General features: G+C 41.6%; 1 protein-coding gene across 2 annotated transcripts; it reads left to right on the forward strand.

Moving 5' to 3' along the window:
- The first annotated feature begins 4,584 nt into the window (after nucleotides 1-4,584).
- LOC308094279 (uncharacterized protein) lies at nucleotides 4,585-22,828 on the forward strand. Of its 2 annotated transcripts, none has more exons than XM_080440829.1 (14): nucleotides 4,585-4,722; nucleotides 7,832-7,958; nucleotides 11,133-11,194; nucleotides 12,848-12,943; nucleotides 13,048-13,125; nucleotides 13,320-13,412; nucleotides 18,808-19,049; nucleotides 19,277-19,476; nucleotides 20,156-20,256; nucleotides 20,832-20,943; nucleotides 21,062-21,099; nucleotides 21,706-21,832; nucleotides 22,026-22,063; nucleotides 22,168-22,828. In XM_080440829.1, the coding sequence occupies exons 2-14, from the start codon at nucleotides 7,871-7,873 to the stop codon at nucleotides 22,813-22,815; spliced, it is 1,923 nt and encodes a 640-aa protein (XP_080296955.1). In that variant the 5' UTR covers nucleotides 4,585-4,722; nucleotides 7,832-7,870; the 3' UTR covers nucleotides 22,816-22,828. The 2 variants fall into 2 exon arrangements, with proteins under 2 accessions (XP_080296955.1, XP_080296956.1); XM_080440830.1 differs by having other exon boundaries at nucleotides 20,832-20,934.
- Nucleotides 22,829-23,136: the final 308 nt, after the last annotated feature.

Genomic DNA, 23,136 nt, shown 5'->3' on the forward strand with positions numbered 1-23,136 from the left:
ACCTTCATGTCACCTCCTACAGCGCAGAACCAGCCTGGTCGATCCTGAACAACCCACTGGCCTATAGAGAAGCGCCGGTAGAGCTCAGGATGTGTGAACTCTAGCACCTTGATTTGTTCAAGATACCATGAGCCATGACGCAGGTAGTTTATGCAGTCACATTCTGCAAAGATTGGCATGGAGTCCTCGACAGTAGCCGCATGTAGATCCCAGTTTCCTTCTCTTTCAGAGACTACAGCATTCTTGATGACGGCCACCAACTCTAGCCAAACTCCAAAGAATTGGCAGAGCTCTGACTTGGCCTCGCACTCCTTCTCAAACTCCAGAAAGTCCTGATTCAACTTCTCCAATTGTCCAATCAGGGCCTCAAACTGCTCTGGGCAACTTTGATTTGCAGCTAGCGTAGTGTGCAGTGCCTCTACCTGTGCTAGCACTGGATATGCAGCTTTGTCCTTGTGGTGCCAGAACATCTTCCACTGGAGCGACCTGATCACATCCTCCACAATCAGCATCCCAGTGAGAGCCCGGACATAATGGCTGCCGTTTAACACTGACTCTATCACACCAGGTCCAAACACGGCACACTCAACCAGTGCGTCATCCGGGCCAGAACCTCGAAGCAGTTTTCCCTGGCATCTGAGCAGAACACGGGTCCAATGGAAAGGGCCCATGCAGAGAAAAAGATCCTTGAATTGTTCTGTCTCGTGCAGTTAATATCTGCAGCCGGGGCGAACACGCCTTCATCGCACCATATCGCCATTGATGTCTGATTTAATTGTCTTCTCATGTATGTCTTTTGCTGTAAATAAAACAAATTATTATGAAAAAAAATACAATAAAAGGGACAGTAAAGTACAAAATCGTAATTTAATTATTGAAAAATGACATTGACATTGATATTTCAATGACAAGATGAATGGTCAAATGGTCAAAACAATATCAGAAATGAATTCTAAATGTCAGAATTAGTTGGATAAGACTCATTGCACCTGTTTTTACTCCTAACAATGGCCAAGTTATGGCCAAGGTCTTCAGAATAACAAAATGACCATGACCATGACCTTTCAAGGTCAAAATCACCCAAAATGGTCATAACAATATCAGAAATGAATTCCACACACCACAATTAGTCTAAATGGAGGTATTACATGTGTTTAAACACTCAAAAACAAAAAAGTTGGATTTTCATCATAGTCGATGGCGGCCATTTTCGATTTGGCCATTGCGCCATTCGTGCCACTCTGGCGGACAAGCACCTCCGTGATTTTTCATGTCTAGGGACCCACTGACTCAGTTCAGGTGAGAAACTCCCCCAACACCAAATTGGAAACAGGTCTATAGGCCAGGTACAGGATCACTAGCTTTTTGGGGGTTTCCAGGAGCCGTAAGCATTTTTTCATACTGTGGACGCAATGGTGTTCTGGCTGGTTTATAGGGCTTGATGAGTTATTTGAGATATACTGGTATCTGTCCATTGAGAGCCTTGTATGTGAGGAGGAGAACCTTAAACTCTATTCTGTATTTAACCGGGAGCCAGTGCAAAGAGGCCAATGAGTGATATGATATCTTCTTCTGGTTCCTGTCAGTATGCGCGCAGCGGCATTCTGGACTAACTGCAGCTATTTAGGGACTTACTTGGGCAGCCTGATAATAAAGCGTTGCAATAGTCCAGCCTAGTTTTAGCCAAGTTTTAACTTTTGCAATATTATGCAGGTGAAAAAAGGCAGTTCTTGAAATTTGTTTTATGTGGGACTGAAAGGACATATCTTGGTAAATGTATAGAGTGTTTCCTAATGATCTCACCTAAAGGAAGCATATATAGAGTAAATAGTATTGGTCCAAGTACAGAGCCTTGTGGGACTCCGTATTTAACCTTTTCACGTAATGAAGGTGTATCGTTAACGCTTACAAACTGAAATCTGTCAGACAGATATGACTCAAACCAGTTCAATGCAGCACCCTTAATGCCAACCAAATGCTCTAGTCTCTGCAATAAAATATGGTGATCAATAGTATCAAATGCAGCACTGAGGTCCAACAAAACCAGTACAGAGAAAAGGTTGTTATCTGATGCAATCAGGAGGTCATTTGTAACCTTCACCAATGCCGTCTCAGTGCTATGGTGTTCTCTGAATCCTGACTGAAAAGCTTCAAATAGCTTTTTGTTATGTAAAAAGTCACATAACTGCTTGGCGACTGCTTTCTCAAGGATTTTAGAAAGAAATGGAAGGTTCGATATAGGTCTATAGTTAGCCAAAATGCCTGAGTCGAGAGTAGGCTTCTTGAGGAGAGGTCGTGTCGTCTTCCTTATGGTAAGTAGTTGGAGGCTTGTCACCCTGGAATTTCTTCTGTTTGGCCTCCTTGGCGAGATTGACAGTCAGCTCTTGTTTGATCCTGTTTGACAGGAACTGTTTTGCTGATACTTTCCCCAATGGTGTGTCGTCTTCCTTATGGTAAGTAGTTGGAGGCTTGCCACCCTGGAATCTCTTCCGTGTGGCCTCCTTGGCGAGATAGACAGTCAGCTCATTTTTTATCCTGTTTGACAGGAACTGTTTTGCTGAAACTTTCCCTAATGGTGAGTCGTCTTCCACATGGCAAGTTGTTGGAGGCTTGCCACCCCTGGAATCTCTTCCATGTGGCCTCCTTCAGTAAAGATGGGAGATTGAAGAGGTCATACACTAAATTGATCTCCCTATACTCTTTGGACTTGCTGTCCAGTGTGGCTGTGAAGTGGTCAGCCTACTGGGCACACGATCCATGATGGCTTTCCAATTCCATGTACCACTGCCATTCCATCCATGAAAGTTACCTTCTTAGTTTACAGGGGATAACCATCACTGGTAGTATTTTCAGCATGATCATGATCAGCATTGCCAAAGTCATCAGTAGTCCTCTCAGTTTCTTGAGTAGGCCCTATGAGTCATGAGCTGATCTTGTCTGTGAAGTGCAGGTCACCACTCATTGTGAAGAGGGCACGTACGTGGGCGGTGAACTTGTGCTGGCCAATAGCTTCTTTCAGATTGATCTCTGACATCCTTCAGTTCACACCTGGTCAGCAGTTTGTGGTGGCTACATACCATAGCTATTTCCAGGTTTCAGCTTATTTATTACATCATTTATGCCGATTATGCTAATGACAAAGGGTTGCATGATTTAGTTATGGCAAGGTAATAATGTCTGGACATGTAAACATAGACTTAGAGTCTATGAGAGTCTGAGATCATCTCTCTAAGTTGGAAAAGGTGAAACACACACACACACACACACACACACACACACACACACACACACACACACACACAAACACACACACACACACACACACACACACACACACACACACACACACACACACACACACACGGCCGCAGGACACGCACCCACAGTGCACACACACACAGAACCGACCCGCACGCCTTGTTTTCATAGACCTGGTTGCTTGTTTCTCTTGCTAAACCTGGCAACCCCGTTGTTGTTTAATCTGAAGACGTTAACGTGGTTATTAATGTTTTCTTTGGGATGTTGCGTGGTAGTGGTGTACCTCATAGTGGTGAAGATGATATCCAAAGCACCGTCTATGTCTTATAACGCAGACGTCCCGTCGCGGCATGCTGGACCCACAATGAACACACACACACGAACCCCCCCCCGCCCACACACACACACACACACACACCGCTTAAGCACGTTGTCTGTGTGTGCTTGTGGCAGACCCGCACACACATGCGCGCGTCCCGTCGCCGCTTAAGCACGTTTGTGTGCTTGTGGCAGACTACAACAGTGTAACACAGTGGGTCTATGGATTCGACGCATGCGCAGTTTGAACATTCGTCCCATAGGTCAGAAGGCCATCCCACAGCTGGGGAGCCGTAACCATGGCGACATTCTTTTACATTAAAAGGCTAATAAACAGCTGACATTTGGGGAAAGCAAAGAACGGGCTTCAGTGTTCCGTGCACGTGGTAATGGTCAATGGCTGTGTGCAAATGCAGATCAATTGCTCCAGGCACTGAGGAGAACGTTTTTTTTTCCTACATCACAGACAGAGTTACAGAGGCACAGAGCTACAGAGGCACAGAGCTGTGTGGAATTATAGGAGGATTATGCTAATGAGAAGATGTTGCACGACTGCACCATGCTAATAGATACATTTCTGGACATCACAAACATGGTCTTAACATGGTAGGCTACCCCAAGTTTGATTGGTTCCCACAAACTTTCCCATGGGATTTGGGTTGGAACAAATTGAGAGGTGCTAGTACATACCTTTAGGAACACATTTGTGAGGAAAGCTATTGATAAGCATTTATTTTGCAGATTCGTCAAAAAGTTGGCTAACTTTCCCTAACTAAATTGTTCAACAAGTGTTATTGTTTTACACTTATTGAATATTAATGTTCTCCTATTTTATGGTTCTGCTGTATAAGTAATGCGAGCTTAGCAACACCTCCTTTACCAAACATCACATCATGTAAGGGGTGTGTCATGATTTAGATTTTCCTTGACATCACATGGTTTCTTAGACATTATATAAACAGGGATCTTCATGTCAGTGTCACATTTCTCTCTCTCTATCAGATCAGATCAGTGAAGGGAGTGAGGTTAAAGGAATGAAAGATGTGTAATGAAACAATGCAGGTGTTTTGTTTAAGATAGTTTTACTGAGTGAGTTGAAGTGCATCATCATTGACAAGAAGACATTCTAAACCAAGAGGATATAAAGTAAGTATGGCTTTCTGATTAGAGTTTACATTGCAAATATTTTCAGTGAGTGAAAATTGTCATTATGAAAATAAGTACAGGCACAGGTCATATAGCACCAAACCAGATTACCGGCTGCGCGGCTGGAGAAAAAACACATCTTACTTAGGATGACAAAATATATTTTTAAAAGAGCATATCTTTCAACATTGTATTACTACTTTTATTTTATATATAATTATATAATATAATGTAATTACACTCACAATTGTAATTGGTTTTATATTGTTTATTGTAGTAGATAAATTATTCTAAAGACTACAACTAATGGAAAATATATTTAGGTAAACCTTCAAATAATTATAGTTCTCTGAGTTTATACATCAGGTGAATCTCATAAAATGCACTTTAACATATTCTTGTCAAACCAATTAGAAGTATATATATATATGGATATATCACGGGAGCATATATCACGGGAGCCTTTCACGTTTTCGTTGTAATAAAAACAAATGTATGTATTGGGTCGGGATCACATCGTGGTGAAATATCTTGCAATCAGTGAACCCCTGTCGCCGACCAATCAATCGTGCGAGAATCACAACGATATATTTAGCCCGATTTCAAGAGAGAAACTCGTGCAATGTGAAATGCTTAACGATCTGTATATATATATATATATATATATATATATATATATATATATATATATATATATATATATATATATATATATGTGATTGTGATTTTTTTAGCAAGTGTGTAGAGAGACTCGTAATTGTCACACACTTTCCTCGGTTCACTTATCCATATCTCTTGGTTAGCTTGAACAAGACATGACAGATAGAGGCAACCTTTCTGCTTCAACCTGGCACACAATGAGAGTTGACAGAGAGCAGAGTTTAATTGTGGCTAACCTCCCCTTCAACCGTCATTTAAACACAGCAAGTGTGTGGATTTCTTTGTCTTTCAAAGGTGGTCATGCTCAAATGCAAACAGTGACAGGGAAATATGCTACTATCACATGTCACAGTGTAATTTCCTTTGAATGTGCTGAGTGTGAGATATTAATGAAAGGTTTGTCCAGTTGTATGGGTATAAACTCATATTCATAAGCAAGTACCGGTGACTTTTGCTGACATAATACGATTTGTGCTCCGCTCCCAAATATACGGCGTAAAACTGTGTTCCTAAAAAGATTGCATTTTGAGTAAAACATAAAGGTCACTTTATGTTTAGGGCACTTTGTGACAAACACATTTGACTGGACTACAGGAATATGCTGTGTACTGTTTGGTTCAATGTAGTGCGTTTCTGCTCTCAGCTAGTTGATCGATGTATCTGTGTCTAAATTGGTATCTGTGTCAAACTCAGTTAAAGCATATGATGAGACAATACAGGCAGTGTGTTTGGGTCTCAGAGTGATAAGAGAGGACACAAGCATGTCTCCTTAAGACCTCTACACACTGTACGATATTTGAAATGGTCGGCGAGTGAACAGATCGTTAAGCATTTCACACTGCACGAGTTTCTCTCTTGAAATTGGGCTAAATATATCGTTGTGATTCTCGCACGATTGATTGGTCGGCGACAGGGGTTCACTGATTGCAAGATATTTCACCACGATGTGATCCCGACCCAATACATACATTTGTTTTTATTACAAACGTCTCACGAAAACGTGAAAGGCTCCCGTGATATATGCGCGAGACCGAGACAGGACGCTAATGATTGACATTAAATCATTCTCAATTTCTCTGTATTTTTCTCTCTCTCTCCCTCTCTGAAACAAACGTTTCAAAAGTCAACCAGGGTGCAATTCAGATTAGAAGCAGTGTTGCCGTGTCCGCTTATTATAAGCGAGTTGCTTGTAAAAAATATTGGTGGTTGCTTTTCTTTTTAGCTTATTTCCAAAGTGTAGTTTCTTATTTGGCTTTATTTCTTAATGTTGTTTTTTCTTTTAAAATAGCTGCGACGCGTTGTGAGCTTGTAGATCGGCTATTTTATTTGTATATAGGTTTAAAGTGCTCATGCAGCCTATAGTCGCTTTTGTTGGGCTTGTTTTCATAGACCTGGTTGCTTATTTCTCACGCAAAACCTGGCAATACTGTTCAGAGATACATACGTGCGTCACACACACACACACACACACACACACACACACACACACACACACACACACACAGCTCTCTCTCTCTGTCTGCAAGCCCTATTCTTCTCTAATAATAAACAGCCCCATCGTCGAGCAGGCTCGCTCACTCTATCAATCTGTTTTATCATGTTTAACTAATACAGGACTGGACTGTCTGGACGGTAATATTGCGGTTCTATGCGGGAGGACTAGCCACGGTGAGTGGCTGTAATGTGCTCTCATTGGCTGTAGCGTGCACTAGATCGGGACCGATAGCCCCAATTATCTAACAAGTTTGAAATCTAAAAGTTATCGGGAACCCCTCGCCGACCGTACTTTATCGGGGTGTTTCTTCTCAGAGTACCTTACACATTGCGCGATCAACACCTCGCCGAGAGATGCCCGATCTTAACTGATATCGGTGGTTTTGTCGGCGAATACCAAAAAAAAAATATCCCCGATAGTGAAATTGGGCCAAATATCGTACAGTGTGTAGAGGTCTTTACCTGCCCTCTCTCCCAGAGGGCTTTGCAAAGAACTGCATCCCTTACAGTATTGAAGTAGAAAATGGTCCCTGACTTTGTGTCTCATGCTGCACAAGCAACAACATAACATGCTACAAGTACATTTAAACGGAAACCATTAGCCAGTTTGTGCTGTTTAACCCTAACCTTTTCATTTACACAGTGTGGCTTGAGCAACACTTCAGTGACAATTCTACAACAATGTATAACACTTGATTGTTTTTGTATTTAGTCACTGTTAGTGTGATTGCAGCTTTAAGATGCTGAGGAAGATACAAATTCTCCATTACATAGTGTACAGTATGATTTTTAAAGCCTCTTTCAACATGTAAAGTATTTTACGTGTGTGCGTATGTGTGTGCGTACTGTATGTGTGTGTGTGTGTGTGTGTGTGTGTGTGTGTGTGTGTGTGTGTGTGTGTGTGTGTGTGTGTGTGTGTGTGTGTGTGTGTGTGTGTGTGTGTGTGCACTCGCAGATCAGTGCCATGCTGATGGGCATCTGTGGATAAGGAAGCATGGCGTCGGGGTCCGACTCCAGAGATGGTCCGGTGGAGGGGGGGGCCATCTCCCTGGATATAGGCAATGTCCAAAAGCTCCTGCAAGGTCAGTGTCCTTTTACCTACCAGCCTGTCTATCCACTGATTAACATACCAACCCAAACTTTAGATTTGAAAAACAGGCAGAGAGGTTGGATGGACAGTGAGACAAACAGGCACAGATCAACCACAATAACTGATGGACAGACAGTCCAGCGGACAGACAGAGGGACTTGACCAGATATCATAGAGCAGTCGTTCATAAACTTTTTCAGGTCAAGGACCCCCAAATTGATATGTATTTTGCCATGGACCCCCATCTGAAAAGGTTTCTTTTTTTTGCCAGGGAGGCAGGTACTCCCAGAAGAGAAGATTAAAGGGATAGTTCACCCCAAAAATTACTTTTCTTTCCTATCACCTCATGTCACCCCATGGAGACTTGAATTCATGGATATATTTTAGTTTTTGTCGCATTCCTAAGCCAATAATTTGATGACCAGCGGACCGGTAGGCAGCGGTTACGGTAGGACACACAAAGGAGACTCTTTGTGTCTCCTACCGGAACCACTGCCGGTCATCAAATGATTGGCTTAGGAATGCGACAAAAACTAAAAGAATCCATTAATTCAGGTTTCCATGGGGTGACTAATCGATTTAATTTAGGGGTTGAACTATCCCTTTAAAAATAGCAGATGTACAAGCTGTAGCGCAGCACTTAGTGACCGGGGACCTGGTGGTCCCCCGGACCCCACTTTGAGAGCCACTGTCATACAGAACACATTGGTGTGTGTAATATATATGGGTTTTGAATCCAATGGACCATAACCTGTTGGATCCTGAGTTCAACTGAACCTCAGAGCTATAATCTATTAAATATTAATGGCAAGGGAAACTGCAGTTGAGCTGTAACATGGAAGAGAGAGTGGAAATGCATTGCTACTGTCTGGTAAAAGAGCTTGTTAAAGGATCTACACCATGAATTAAAAAAATAATAAATAATATTTAATATCATATTGTTTATGTCCCTCAAACGTTTTTCAAAAGGTTTGAGCCTAAATCAAGCCTCAGATACAGTATACTCATTCCAACTAACTTCTCTCTGGCTTATAAAGCACTTTCACCTGCTTTGTCCTGTTGTTTGGCACAGGGCGCTATGGAGCCAGTTTGTATGCATGTTATCTCCTGGTTTTGTGTGGAAAAAGTAAAATAAATAAATAAGAAAAATAAAATAAAAACATAAAAATAAAGAAAAACAATTTTTTTTACGTCAGGGTGCAAATCAGTTTGGCCTGTTTTGAGACCAATTTACAGAAAACCCCAGATTTGCTCTGAAAGCCTGAGTGTTCAAACTGGGGTATTTTTGGGGGATAGAAGAGAGGTAGGGGAGACCAAAAACACACAAAAAAGACGAAAAAGTTAAAATTCATGGTGTAGACCCTTTAACTGTAATTACTCCGCCAGGCCGAAAGGCATGGCCGAGACTATGTTTTCCACCCTGTCCGTCCGTGTGTGTGTCCGTCTGTGTCCGTCCGTGTGTGTGTGTCTGTGTGTGTGTGTGTGTGTGTGTGTGTGTGTGTGTGTGTGTGTGTGTGTGTGTGTGTGTGTGTGTGTGTGTGTGTGTGTGTGTGTGTGTGTGTGTGTGTGTGTGTGTGTGTGTGTGTGTGTGAAATGCCACCCTTTCAACAATGCCCTATTATAGCGCAACCAGAAGGCAGATTTTTGAAAAAATAAATACAATTAAGGTAGCCTTTGTTTGAATAGAGGAGACGTTAGATAGTTTTACTGTTTCATCTGTGGCATATGGGTAAAACTAACATTGCCAAAGAGGTTATGCTTTATTTTGACAGAAATGGACACTATGTCCATGTCCATGCTGGCATTTATTTCATTATTATTGAGACGTTATTAAATCGATTGTTTTAATGTTTCACCATGTTTCACCATTGGCATCTGGGTAAAACTCATAATATTCCCAAATTCTTTGACAATAAATCCAGTCGTCCTCGGCTCTTCCATCCTGTCATTGATTTCAATGAGTACCGTGCTGTGACGTATAAAATAAAGACAGATTCTTATTTACTCTAAATAATGCTCAATAGGTCAACTCGTCTCAAATAAATCTCTCCGTCGCTTCAAACCACAGGGTCCAACTCTCCATATCAAATCCAAAACGAATGCATTGCCTTCCCATTACTGTATTATTTTATTGCAAAAATAGCAGATCTACAAGCTCACAACACACCACATTGCAGCACGTTGTGAGCTTGTAGATCTGCTATTTTCGCTACTTTTGAAAAATTTGGGGGAAATAAAAACATTTTTCACCAATAATGACAAATTTACAGTTTGAAAATTGATACAAATATATTTTGGGCTATAAAATGTGCCTCTGCATTGATAAATTAGTGTGTAGAAAGTACTGATGTAGTATATTAAAATATAATTCATACCTTTTTGTATACAGAAAACCCCAAGTCACACCTTCACTTGTCTCACGGCACACGGTACCAGTGTGCCTCGAGTCGGCACGTCATTTGGGGAAAAAATGGTTTAAAGTAATATCTAGGCTCAGCAACCGGTTTGTGTTGAAGTGTAGATCAACAAATGATAAATTAAATCTGACAACCACTAAGCCTCTTTTCATCCTGGTATCTCAGTATCCACCTGCATATATTCCAACATATATTCTGTTAAATATACTGCATTTGACCTGTAACAAGTTTTTTTTTATCGTTTTTTAATGGTCTTTTGCATTGAGTGGTTTTCATGACCCTTGGTTTACAAGCACATAACGTTGTGTGTTGCGTGTTGTGAGTTAATATTATTAGCCAGTCTTAAACCCACTTAAAGGGATACTTCACTCTCGGGCCGGGGACACATTTAAAAAAAATATTAAAAATAAATGAAAAAAGTTATGGAAAATTCATGGCCCCCTCACACATTAGTAGGACACTGCGTGTCGTAAGGGGGCCATGAATTTTCCATAACTTTTTTCATTTATTTTTAATATTTTTTTTAAATGTGTCCCCGGCCCGAGAGTGAAGTATCCCTTTAAGTCCTCAAGGGGAGAAGTAGATAAACAGGAAGAGACAAGTAAAAGATTACTCCGTCACCTCCTCAAGAGTTCCGATGTACATTTTGACATGTAGTGTAAATGTGAATTCATTTTTGTTTTGCATGTGTATTGTGTACAAATATGATATAACATCAATACCTGATACATTTTCTCTTCTTTCAACAGTGAAACAGGAGCAGATTCAGAAGAGAACCTTCACTAACTGGGTGAACGCTCAGCTGTCCAAGGTGAGCACATCATCAGTACAGGGAGTTTACAATTTAGACTTTCATTGCTCTTTATCTAGAGCAGGGATTCAAACTGCACGCGCGCACGCGCGCACACACACACACACACACACACACACACACACACACACACACACACACACACACACACACACACACACACACACACACACACACACACAGAATAATGTCTGACACTTTCCTTGGCGTAGCTTGTACAGTAGAGTGCCGTGCTCGAAGCAGTGGAGCAGCCCAAAGAAATTCCACCGTGGCCCGAGCATATTTGGCCACCACCTGCGTTCATTCAGTGTTTGCCAGTGGATTGCCATGTATTTAGTAATGGGATAGGCTTATCTTTGTCATGAATCACACCAAAATGTCATGATTTTAATAAAGCCTACCGTATGCATTTAACAAGTAGGTAATTTCACTGAGGAAATGTCCTACTCCAGGGATTCCCACTCCAGGGGGTAGTCACGCATCAGGTGTGAAACCCAGTCCTACCAAAACACAGAAGTTCACTACTATAATTTGTATTTTATTATATCACTACACATCATTTTATATCATTGACCTATGTGTTATTCACAAGGATAGGATGATTACAAAAGTTTATGTCCGTATCAGAAAGAACTTTGACAGTTGGAAAACTATTGTTAAACTTGCAGAGTGACATTACTTTACCTGGGTGACACCTTCTGATAGTTGTAATTTAATGTTGACATGAAATAATAATCCTGTTTAGTGTTTCAGTGGCGCAAGTGTTAAAAAATACAGGTTGTAGTGACGGCGCTACTAGACGCCCGTGAAAAGACTAGGATAAAGATACCAAGGATTAGTCAGTGATGTCACTGTCATGCACGGCTGCGCCTAAACTTTTCTCTGCTGTGTGTAAAGTGAGATTAGGACCAGCCCGGGTCCACGGACCGCTGGTTGGGAACCTCTGACCTAGACTACACCATCCTTTCAGTGCGGCCTGAAAACATGCTGTTTTCCAAAATCACTCCTATTGTTTAGGAGTAGGACTGCACGTTCACGTCGCAAAATATAGGTCCAGAACTGAAAAGGAAATGCCAATAGTTTTCTGTTAATTGTGATATGCCATCATCTTGCAGCCCTAGTTATGCATGTTTGGTCTGTGAGCGTCAGCCAGCAAACTAGAGCCAATTGGATGGTGGGGAGAATTACTTATCAGCTGTGGCCTGTTCACATTAGAGTTCACACTATAATGGAAACTCATATTTCAATATGTACAGTAATATTATTATATACACATCGCACATTGACATGTGTCATACAGTGGGTCGAACTCTCAGGGAATGAAATCTTATATAAAAATAGCCTAATGGGTCGACGGTGGGTGGATGTCACAAATGTAGCATCCAGACTTGCGAGGCACACCATTGCTCCGATCCGCACCAAACCTGGCACAAACACTGATCAGGGGAAAATATATGATCAGGGGTCTGCCATGAAATAGGCACACCAGGGGGCACGTGTGCACTTCAGATGGCCATACCTCTGTGTGTGTGTGTGTGTGTGTGTGTGTGTGTGTGTGTGTGTGTGTGTGTGTGTGTGTGTGTGTGTGTGTGTGTGTGTGTGTGTGTGTGTGTGTGTGTGTGTGTGTGTGTGTGTGTGTGTGTATTGTGACAGAGGAAGCCACCATGCGAGGTGCAGGACCTGTTCAATGACTTTTGTGATGGCTCTAGGCTGCTGGATCTGCTGGAGGTGATGAGTGGGCAGCAAATGGTAAGTCTGTCTGCACGTGTGTCTTTCTCAGCCCAGTCCAGGTCAGCTCAGCACTAAACTTAGCATCTGTTCTTTCATCCGATTGATTCCATGGTCTCTTCCAGGGTCGTGAGAGAGGCAGAACTGTGCATCATCAGATGAGCAATATTGAGACAGCTCTGGCCTTCTTAGAGAAGAAATCGGTAAGGGCCAATTTGTGTGTGTGTGTGTGTGTGTGTGTGTGTGTGTGTGCGCGCACGCGTGCGTGCGTGCGTGCGCGTGCGTGCGTGCGTGCGTGCGTGTGTGCAAGTGTGCAAGTGCACATCCAGTACATGTGCAATCCTTTCCTATTCATGTTAGTCTTCCTGGTAAGAAAGAATATGTTTTCTCTTCCCAGATCAAGCTAGTCAACATTAACACTCCCGACATCATCAATGGTAAACCCTCCATCATCCTAGGACTCATATGGACCATCATTCGACGATATCATGTAAGATTCAAAGAACACAAGAGAGTAATTGCTGTGTTTGTTCACACACTTGTTCACACACTCCCTGGATGCCAATTCAAAACCTCTGCCCGAAATGTTTCACATGGGCCTGTTATAGCGCCACCAGGAGGCGGCTTTTTGCTAAACAAATTTTTTGACAGTACTCCTACAGATTTCATCCAAACATCACTCAAATCGGTACACAGTATCTCTAGTCATTAAACAAAACTAGTTTTTCATATTTTTCATATTCCATCCTGATTGGCTCGAATTGGCTTCCAAAATTTGCATGAGTGCTCCGTTTTGAACAAAATGCCTCAAATCATGAACACAGCATGCAATTTCCGTGACATTTTGCACACACATTCTCACTAGGCCGAGGAAGAAATGCCACTTGAACATTTTCAAATCAGCCTCATGGTAGCACTATAACAGGCCGGTTCGATTTTTTTGCTGTAACTGCACCGATCTGTGTAAAACTTGTATGTGCACTCCCTAGAGGCCAAGGAAAAACCTTTCTCCTGCATTTTTCACATCTGCCTTTTATAGCACCACCAGGAGGCCTACTTATGTAAAACACATTTTTGGATATTAGGATTTTATCCAAAATTGGTACACATGATCTCTATAGTCATGTGATCAAGATTGATCTATTTGACTATTTGACTTTCCATCCTGATTGGCTAAGATTGGTTGATTGATTGATTGATTGATTGATTGATTGATTGATTGATTGATTGATGTACTTTATTTAGTAAGACATGAGAAACAGTAAGTACAATTACATTTAGTACAATACAAGGTCTACTAAATTGGATAACTCGTAAAGCACTAAGCTTGTTTAAAATGAGTTCCCACGCACACAAATCATGATGACATACAGTATAAGTGACAGACAGATATACACGATTATACTGAACGTCATACAGTTTACAGGTGCTGTACTCTGTCCTCAACCCTGAGCCATCCAACCCTAGCAAAGTGAGCCGGGGTTAGATGGGTTTTGAGTTTGAGGCCAAGAAGTAGCCTTACTAGTTTGTTATGGGAGGTTTGGAGCCTTATGTTTGAGGCCTTGGTGGTGTTGTGATACCATGAGGAGCATGCATAATCGAAATGACATTGTATGAGGGCCCCTGCACGAATCTTCAAAGTACTTACTGACTAGGGGGAAAATCCTACACAAACAGCGTGTTCTTTGGTTGACCTTTTGGAACCCAGGTAGGTAATCTCGTCCTTTCTTGAGATAACATCATCACCTGCTTTGATTGTGAAGCTCTCAACCTTGCTAAGGTTAGCACTGGACCCAAAGAGAATGGATTCAGTTTTACCCAGGTGTAATGATAGTTTGTTGTCAGCAAGCCAGATGCGGATCGTGTCGAGTTCAGAGCTGAGAGTTTCCTCAACCTGCAGCCTGTCCCTGTCCGAGACCAGCAGAGCCGAGTCATCTGCGAACAGGAACAGCTTGCAGTTACAGGCTGAAGACATATCGTTCACATAAATCAGGAACAGTAAAGGTCCTAGTATGCTTCCCTGTGGAACTCCACATGTCACTGGGAGGGGGGGGGGGACTGGGTTCCATACTTCAACCACTTGTTCCCTCCCCTCCAGATAGGATCTCATCCAGCTCGCTGACGTATCATCAAAACCTATTGCTTTTAGCTTATCATGCAGAATTGGGTGATCAAGGGTGTCAAAGGGCTTCTGGAGGTCCAGCATGACCATGCCGCAATATTTTCCCTTGTCGACTCCTTGTTTGATACAGTTGTTCAAATAGAGAAGGCATGTTTTAGTGGAGTGGGATTGTCTGAAACCAGATTGGAGTTCGTACTTTTTTTAGATAATTTTCAACCTGTTCAAAAAAAAATTCCATGACTTTCGATATGGAGCTAAGAATAGAAATAGGCCGGTAGTTGCCGGGGTCTAATTGGTTTCCTTTTTTGTACAGAGGGGTCACTCTAGCTTTTTTGAAGTCACTATAGGGACCCGTCCCTGTTTGATGGAGAGGTTTACTATGTGAGTAATGATTGGAGCAATGGAGGCGGCTGAGTCTTTTAGAAATTTGGAGGGAATATTGTCGAGACTTGTGGCTCTGTGTTGTTGTCGTGCGCTCAGTTTTTTAAGCACCTCATCTGTTGTCACCATGGTGAGTTTAAAATCATCTTTGCGAACACCTAGTGTTTTGTAGAATGCTTTGAAGTACTCTTCACCAAAAAGCCCAGAGAAATCGGGCAGTTTGTCAACCATTTTTGTGGCTATGGTTGTAAATAAGATGTTAAAGAATTTAACCACTTCCTGCCTTGTTGTAATGAGAGTCTCATTCACCTTGATGTTGATGTTTGAGAAAATGGTTTTCAGTTTTTTGCTGCAGCCAAGTTGGTTGTTGAGTAACTTCCAAAGCTCACGAGGTTTGTTTTGGTTTTCCTCAATTTTTTCATCCAGGTAGTTTTTTTGTGCTAACTCGAGCATGCCATTTACCTTGTTTCTTAGCTTATTTCTCTCTCTTTTGAGTTTAGCTAAGTGGGATTCGAGACCTTTGTTAAAACATTTGGCGAGTTTGATCCTACCTTTGAAGCTCAGAACACTTTTTGTTTCTGACTGTCATGGCAGTAAGGATGTCCGAATTCATCCATGGTACCGAGCAGGTTTTGACACTGATGGTTTTCATGGGAGCCACGCTGTCCAAAATTGGAATGAATTTGGTTTTGAAACCCAGCCAAGATTCTTCTACCTGTGTGCTGTTTAGTACGTTGGACCAGTCTTGTTCCTCTAGCCTGTGATTTAAGTCCTCACTCTTGTAGTTTTTGAGGTCTCTGATCATGACAGATTTGTGGAAACCGGACTTAGATTTACGTCTTTTTCCTGGTACAAAAGATCATGTTATGATCATGAATCATGAATGATTGTGGTGAAACTTCCTACGCACATTTGCACTACGTTGCGGAACAAATGCCACCCTTTCAACATTGCCCTATTATAGCACCACCAGGACGCCGATTTTTGCAAAAAAAAATTATATTACGCCCTACAAATGTTGTCCAAACATCACGCAAAACGGTACATATTATCTCTTTAGTCAAGTGATCTTGATTTTTCACATTCTAGCCTGATTGGCGAATTCCCAACATTGCTGGCCCACAATAACCTACCTGACCTGGCAGAGACCTGTGCACCGTGGAGCACTTTTTCTAGTTGGGTTATGAGAGCATTACATACATCCTTAAACGTCACACACAAAAACATTTAGTTTTTTCACGCAGTAATCGATTTTCTTACCTTTTGAAATAGTCACCGAATATTTATCTCCAGTATGATCGATCCCCTGGTTGCTAATCACAGAGGGTTTCACTGTGCTTCCGAGAAAAAATAATGTCATTGCGACCTCCTGTTCGCTTGTATACGCCTTTGAAAATAGCATGTATCGGCCAAAAATACATAGTAAAAAAAAAAAGTACACAGGATACAGCCGAGATACAGGATTTTTGAAGTAATACAGTAAGTTAACTAGGAAGTGAATGGAGCAGTACATCTTCGGATCGCGTTATCTCTGGTTCTGTGTGAAAAAACAAAAAAACTATAAAAAGTACTCCTCGGCAGTGGTGGACAAAGTACTCATGTTCTTTACTTAAGTAAAAGTACCAATACTGCAGTATAGAAATACTCTGTAAAAAAAGTCCAGAATTCCAAATTTACTTTGGTAAAAGTACAAAAGTATTGGAAAAGTACAAAAGTTAAAGTACAAAGATGTTTGAAAATAGCAGATCTACAAGCTCACAACGCGTCGCAACGCGAGTCACGTTGTGAGCTTGTAGATCGGCTATTTTCAAATAGCGTAGGTATAAAATAGGGCTAAAGTGGTTAATCTATGTTTCATAATATCATAATTTATATCTGAAAAGTAACTAAAGTTTTCAAATAATTGTAGTGGAGTAAAAGTACAATATTTGCCTCTGAGATGTAGTGGAGTAGAAGTAAAAGTATTGGAAATTGGAAAAACTCAAGTAAAGTACAAATACCTCAAAATTGTACTTAAGTACAGTACAGTAAATGTACTTAGTTACTTTCCACCACTGCTCCTCGGAGCACAGGTCTCCGCCAGGTCAGGTAGGTTATTGTCGCCTCCTGCAGGGCACTATAAAAAGCCAATGTGAAAAGGGGCGCCATTTCTTCTTAGGCCTTGCACAGAAATCGGACACTGCATTCATGATTTGAGGCATTTTGTTCCAAAAATGTGTTTCGCTAAATTAGACCTGCTGGTGACGCTATAACAGGCCAATGTGAAAAGGGTGGCATTTCTTCCTCGGCCTAGTGGGAATGTGTGTGCAAAAGTTCATAGAAATCCCACGTTGCGTTCATGATTTCAGGCATTTTGTTCAAACAGGCCTATCCAGCAAACTTTGGAAGCCAATGTTAGCCAATTAGGATGGAATATGAAATATCGGACACTCCCATCTTGATCACATGACTATAGAGATACTGTGTACCGCTTTACCTGATTTTTGGACAGAATGTGAAGGAGTAATAGCAAAACATTTGTTTTACAAAATTCAGCCTCCTGGTGGCGCTCTAAGAGGCAGATGTGAAAAATGCATGGCACAGGTTTTTCCTTGGCCTCTAGGGAGAATGTGTGCAAAGTTTCACGCAGATCGGTGCAGTTATAGGTAAAAACGTGAATCAGCCTTTTATAGCGCCACCATGAGAGGCTGATTTGAACATTTTCAAGTGGCATTTCTACCTAGTGGGAATGTGCGTGCACAATTTCACAGAAATTCGCATGGAATGAATGGCATCTTAGCCAATCAGGACGTAATATGGAAAATCCGACAGATCCGTGCTGATCACATGACTATAGAGATACTGTGTTGCGTGATGTTTGGATACAATCTGCAGGAGTAATATAAAAAAATGTGTTTTGCACAAATCGGCCTCCTGGTGGCACTATAACAGGCAGGTTCTGAATTGGCATCCAGGCAGTGTGTGTGCACAGCGAGCGGGCCAACAGTGCCGGAGATTAGCTGGTCACAGACAGATGGACACACAGACGGACACACGGACACGCGGACAGACACATGGACGGACGGACGGACGGACGGACAGGGTGCAAAACATACTCTCTCGCCATGCCGAGACAATAAGTCGTTCTTGGCAGCCAGGGCGTTATGACGATCTCTTGTCATAAGTAGTTCTTGGCAGAGAGAGAGTTCCGCTAAATGCCTAAAACTCGAAGTCTAGCCAGTAACATAAATTCCATTGAATGGAAACCGTACACCGTAAAATCCTGTGTAAATGTATCCTTTTATAACTAGAGAGGGTACAAACGTAATGAAATTGACATTTGAATACATTTGTTTTATCTCAGAGTTAAACGAACAGGATTTGACTTGTGTTGTTTTTGCAGATTGAGGAGCTGGCCAGTAGTCTGTCGTTCAGCTCCCGTCAATCGTCCCTGGCCAATCTGGACAGTCGCTCCACCTCCACGTTGTCCAGCCCCTCCGCCAGCAGTGGCTCTCTCCCTCCTCGAAGCTCCCCACTACACAGCCACTCAGCCAGCAGTAGCTGCCTCCCTCCTCGAAGCTCCCCACTACACAGACACCCGGCAGACAAAGCCCTGCTTCACTGGGTCAGAGAACAGTGTCATAAGTATGTACCCCCTGGCTGAGTATCCTTCAGTTTACAAATAGATCCATAACAATGCTTTAAATATACAGGACAAGTGAACTTGAGGTCAGAGCTCCACTCATAGGGTATTGTTAGAACTGATGAAGTTTCCAGATATTAGATCTAACATTAGAGCATTATGGCAGTATACAACTACCACCAGTACTAATACATCAGTGTAATTCTCCGACCTGACTCTCCATCTTCAGGGCTGGCTGTACTCTGAATGTGAAGGACTTTAAGGCCAGTTGGAGGAGTGGGATAGCATTCCTGGCCATCCTTAATGCCCTGCGACCAGACCTGGTGGACCTCTCCAAAGCCAGTTCCAGATCCAACAAGCAGAACCTGGAGGAGGCCTTTTGCACTGCCGAGAGAGAGCTACGGATCCCCAGACTGCTGGAACCTGACGGTACGCCACATTCTGACACATACTGTATTATGTAAACAACAAGTAGAGTAAATTCTTATCTCTTACTGTACAGTATGTACCGGGAGTCCTTCAAAATAGAGATGCTTTCTTAATCCCGCTCCTGCCCGCTCCCATTGGATTTCTGTGCCCGCAATGATTTTATTTTTGACAGCCGCAGAGTTCCCTGGCCGCCGTTCCCTCCTGCAACACAAAATATTATCCCATTTAGGCCCGCATCATCTCACAATTGTATCATTTAGTCCCGCTAAACCCGCAATATTTCCATTGAGATCGAAAAACATTTCAAACAGACAGAAACAGAATGAGATAGTGAGCGGGCGTGTATTGGTACTTTTACTTATGTAAAACACAGTGTGAGAACGAGAGAGAGAGAGAGAGAGAGAGAGAGAGAGAGAGAGAGAGAGAGAGATCTCTCTTTCTCTCTCTCTCTCCTACTCCCTCTCCTACATTCTCCTCTGCATGTAGACATATTCATATCTTGCTAAAGTATATATATAAGCTCTGTATCTGGTTTATTGTGGGATTTTGCGAGGCCCGCAGGTTTTATTTTGACTGTTATGTCACTGGCTTGAAGTAGGAACTGTCCTAGCCTATTGCAGTGGGCGATTTAGGCTATATGGTGTGAGGTGGATTATGGAGGCTTGTGACTTGGTTGCAGATGTGGATGTTCCTGACCCGGATGAGAAGTCTATGATGATGTACGTGGCCCAGTTCCTGCAGTATTCCAGAGACCTGCCTGTACCGGAGAAGGACATGCAGGTCTGTATACCAGTCTCTTTGCTTTCAACCACTCTTGCTTCCACTTTATCTACTGTTGTCTCCTTAATATTTTGAAATAATCCTCTCTTCTCTTCTCTTCTCTTCTCTTCTCTTATTCTCTGTCCACCTCTCTCTTGTTTACTTTCCTCATTCCTTCTTTACCCTGCAACAACATTATTTTTATTAGTGCAGAAGAGTCTCTTTTGACATTATTGATCTGTCTGTGTATCTGCAATATGTGGCTGTGTCTGTTCATCCATCTTTTTATCAAAGTGTCTTTCTTTCTTTCTTTCTTTCTTGTCTGATAAATGTTGAATCAAGCAACTAAAAATGGTCTGGGGTGCACACAGAAGCCCAAGCAGATGTTTAAATGACCCCAGAACTTGTTTTGGGGGGGCTTTTTCTTCATTTTTTAAGCCTTTATTGATAGGACAGTAGGCTGACTCAAGTACTTTGTCCACCACTGGACTTGACCAAGTAAGATTGTCAGCCATTATACAGTTGTGATACAAAACAAAGTTACAAGTTGCTTGTACTGTAGATCATTCAGCTGTGAAATTGATACATTTTCTTAGAGTCAACCCAAAGCTGTTGATGCTGGAAGCTCAGAGATCAGAGAACGTGACAACACAAGTGAAAACATGTCTTCAGATACCAGCAGCACTGTTCCTGCTCCAGGTGAGACAGGTAAAACCCATCAGCTTTCACAAAATGCCTTTAAATGAAGCAATATCGAGATGCTTACAGTAATTGTATACTTGTATAATTAATTAGATCTGTATATTTAATTAAACAAATGCTGTAGGTTCCATGGATGAAGATAGCAGCACAAACAAGGAGAATGTAAGATCAAGTTATTTGGTTTCTCAAGAATGTTAAGGCTTTTTACACCACATGTGATTATACTAAACAACGTGTATCTACATACAATTTTGGTCATTTAGTTTTTAGAGGTTTGAATTTATATTAGATACAGTTGTGTTAGAAGGGAATGGTTTACAGAGTTCCATATTTGTTACCTTAAATTGGCGAACATTCCTGTGTATTACTAATAGTTATAGTAATACACAGACTGGTACAGACTATCCTTTGTGCCAGCAGACTATAAAATGTATGAGAACTCCCTTCCCTTTTATTCATAAATCATGGACTCTTCATCTCGTTGTGGACTGTTTATCAACAGTTATAGAGTTAAAGACTTGAACAACTGTTTAATGCATGTGGTGCTGTATTGGTTTGCTCGCATGTGGTTGAGTCCATGTGTGTTTGATGTGTGTGTGTGTGTGTGTGTTTGTTTGTAATTGTGAGTACGGTTGTGTTTACGGTTATCAATGCATTAGTTTTGCATTGTTTTTGTGCATTTATTTTATAAAACAAATCAGATTATCAGCGCCCATTTACAAAGCTTAAGTACAACAAAGGTTTAAAAAAAATGTCCTGTTTTCTTAGATTGAACTCAAAGCTGTTGATGCTGAAAGCTCAGAGATGACAGATAGTGTTGGAGAAGATGACAACACAACAACTGAAAACAAGTCTCCAGATACCAGCAGCACTGTTCCTGCTCCAAGTGAGACAGGTAAAAACCAAAAAAACAAAGATTGCATTGCAAGTTATGAACATATAGCACATTCTCACAAGTGAACATACAGTACTGAATGCTTATTAAAACCAGTAAACTTGTAACTGAACACCTCAATTTAAATTATATTTAAACAACACAGCATTGAGTTTACTGTAATGGTTTAACCTGTATTTATTTATACAAATAGGTTCCTTTGAGGAAGTTAGCATCAATAACACGTCTGAGGTAAGATAACTGTATTTGGTGCCACAAGACATTCAGGGCCTTTTGCTCCATATCTCATTTTATTAACAGACTTTTTTCTATCTGTTTGATTGCTCATTTTAAAGGTCGGCCAAGGACAGCAATCTGCGAAGATTTCTGAAAAGATCAGACCAGAAGAATTTTATGAACTGCTTTGCAAACTTCACCTCAACGACAACTACCTAGATAAGTTGACAACTGCTGACATTATGCAAATAGGCTCTTCCATAAAGAAGCCCAATGAGATAACTGAGAAAGATTTAGTTCATACTTTCCTTCTGAAATTGTTGATGCTAGACCACAGAGCCAGGTACATTCCAGTAGAAAACAATGTAAAAGTCACTCGAGATTCTGACAAGGGTTCCACAGAAGAAAGTTTCTTTGATGTTTTTGACAGGACCAATGTAAACACTGATCAGAGCATGAAGCAGTGCCATATCAATCCAATGGATGTTCAGATGGCTGTGTTTCACTGCTCAGATAGCTTTCTCAGGCAGAACATAATTACCAAACTATCACAGTGTCAGTATGCCTTACCTTTGCTTGTACCTGACCCTGTCACAATGGATATCCAGTGTCCTTTGTGGACATTTAGGCAAATAAGAAAAACATGGAAGGTAACTGATATGTATTCAGGTACCATCACAAGTAAGGATTTGCCTATTTGCCAGGCTGAGACTAGCCTGGTAAACCCTCCCTCCGGAAATCTCAATTCCATTTCATTTCAGGAGTGAGTCTGGCCTGATCCGCCTGTCTGCAATATTGGCTGTGCTGGAGTTGGGCGGGAGTAATACCGTTGACTGACAACCCCTTCAGCCAATGATAATTTTTCCCCTTCAGCCAATCAGCAGTTCACCAGTCTTAATGTGACGCGACGGGACTTTTGAGACAGCCATACCCAAAATGGGTTGCCTTTTTCGGGTACAATGGTGTCACTGCCCGCCCCTACCGGTTCTCTAATTATTATTTTTTAAATAGGCTTTGTCATGATTAATTGACCACATATATGAAGTTAAACAACTAAATTCTATCCAAACGATATCTTATAAGTAAAT

This window comes from Gymnoscopelus braueri, assembly GCF_963280865.1.
Source record: "Gymnoscopelus braueri genome assembly, chromosome: 10".
Lineage (NCBI taxonomy): Eukaryota > Metazoa > Chordata > Actinopteri > Myctophiformes > Myctophidae > Gymnoscopelus > Gymnoscopelus braueri.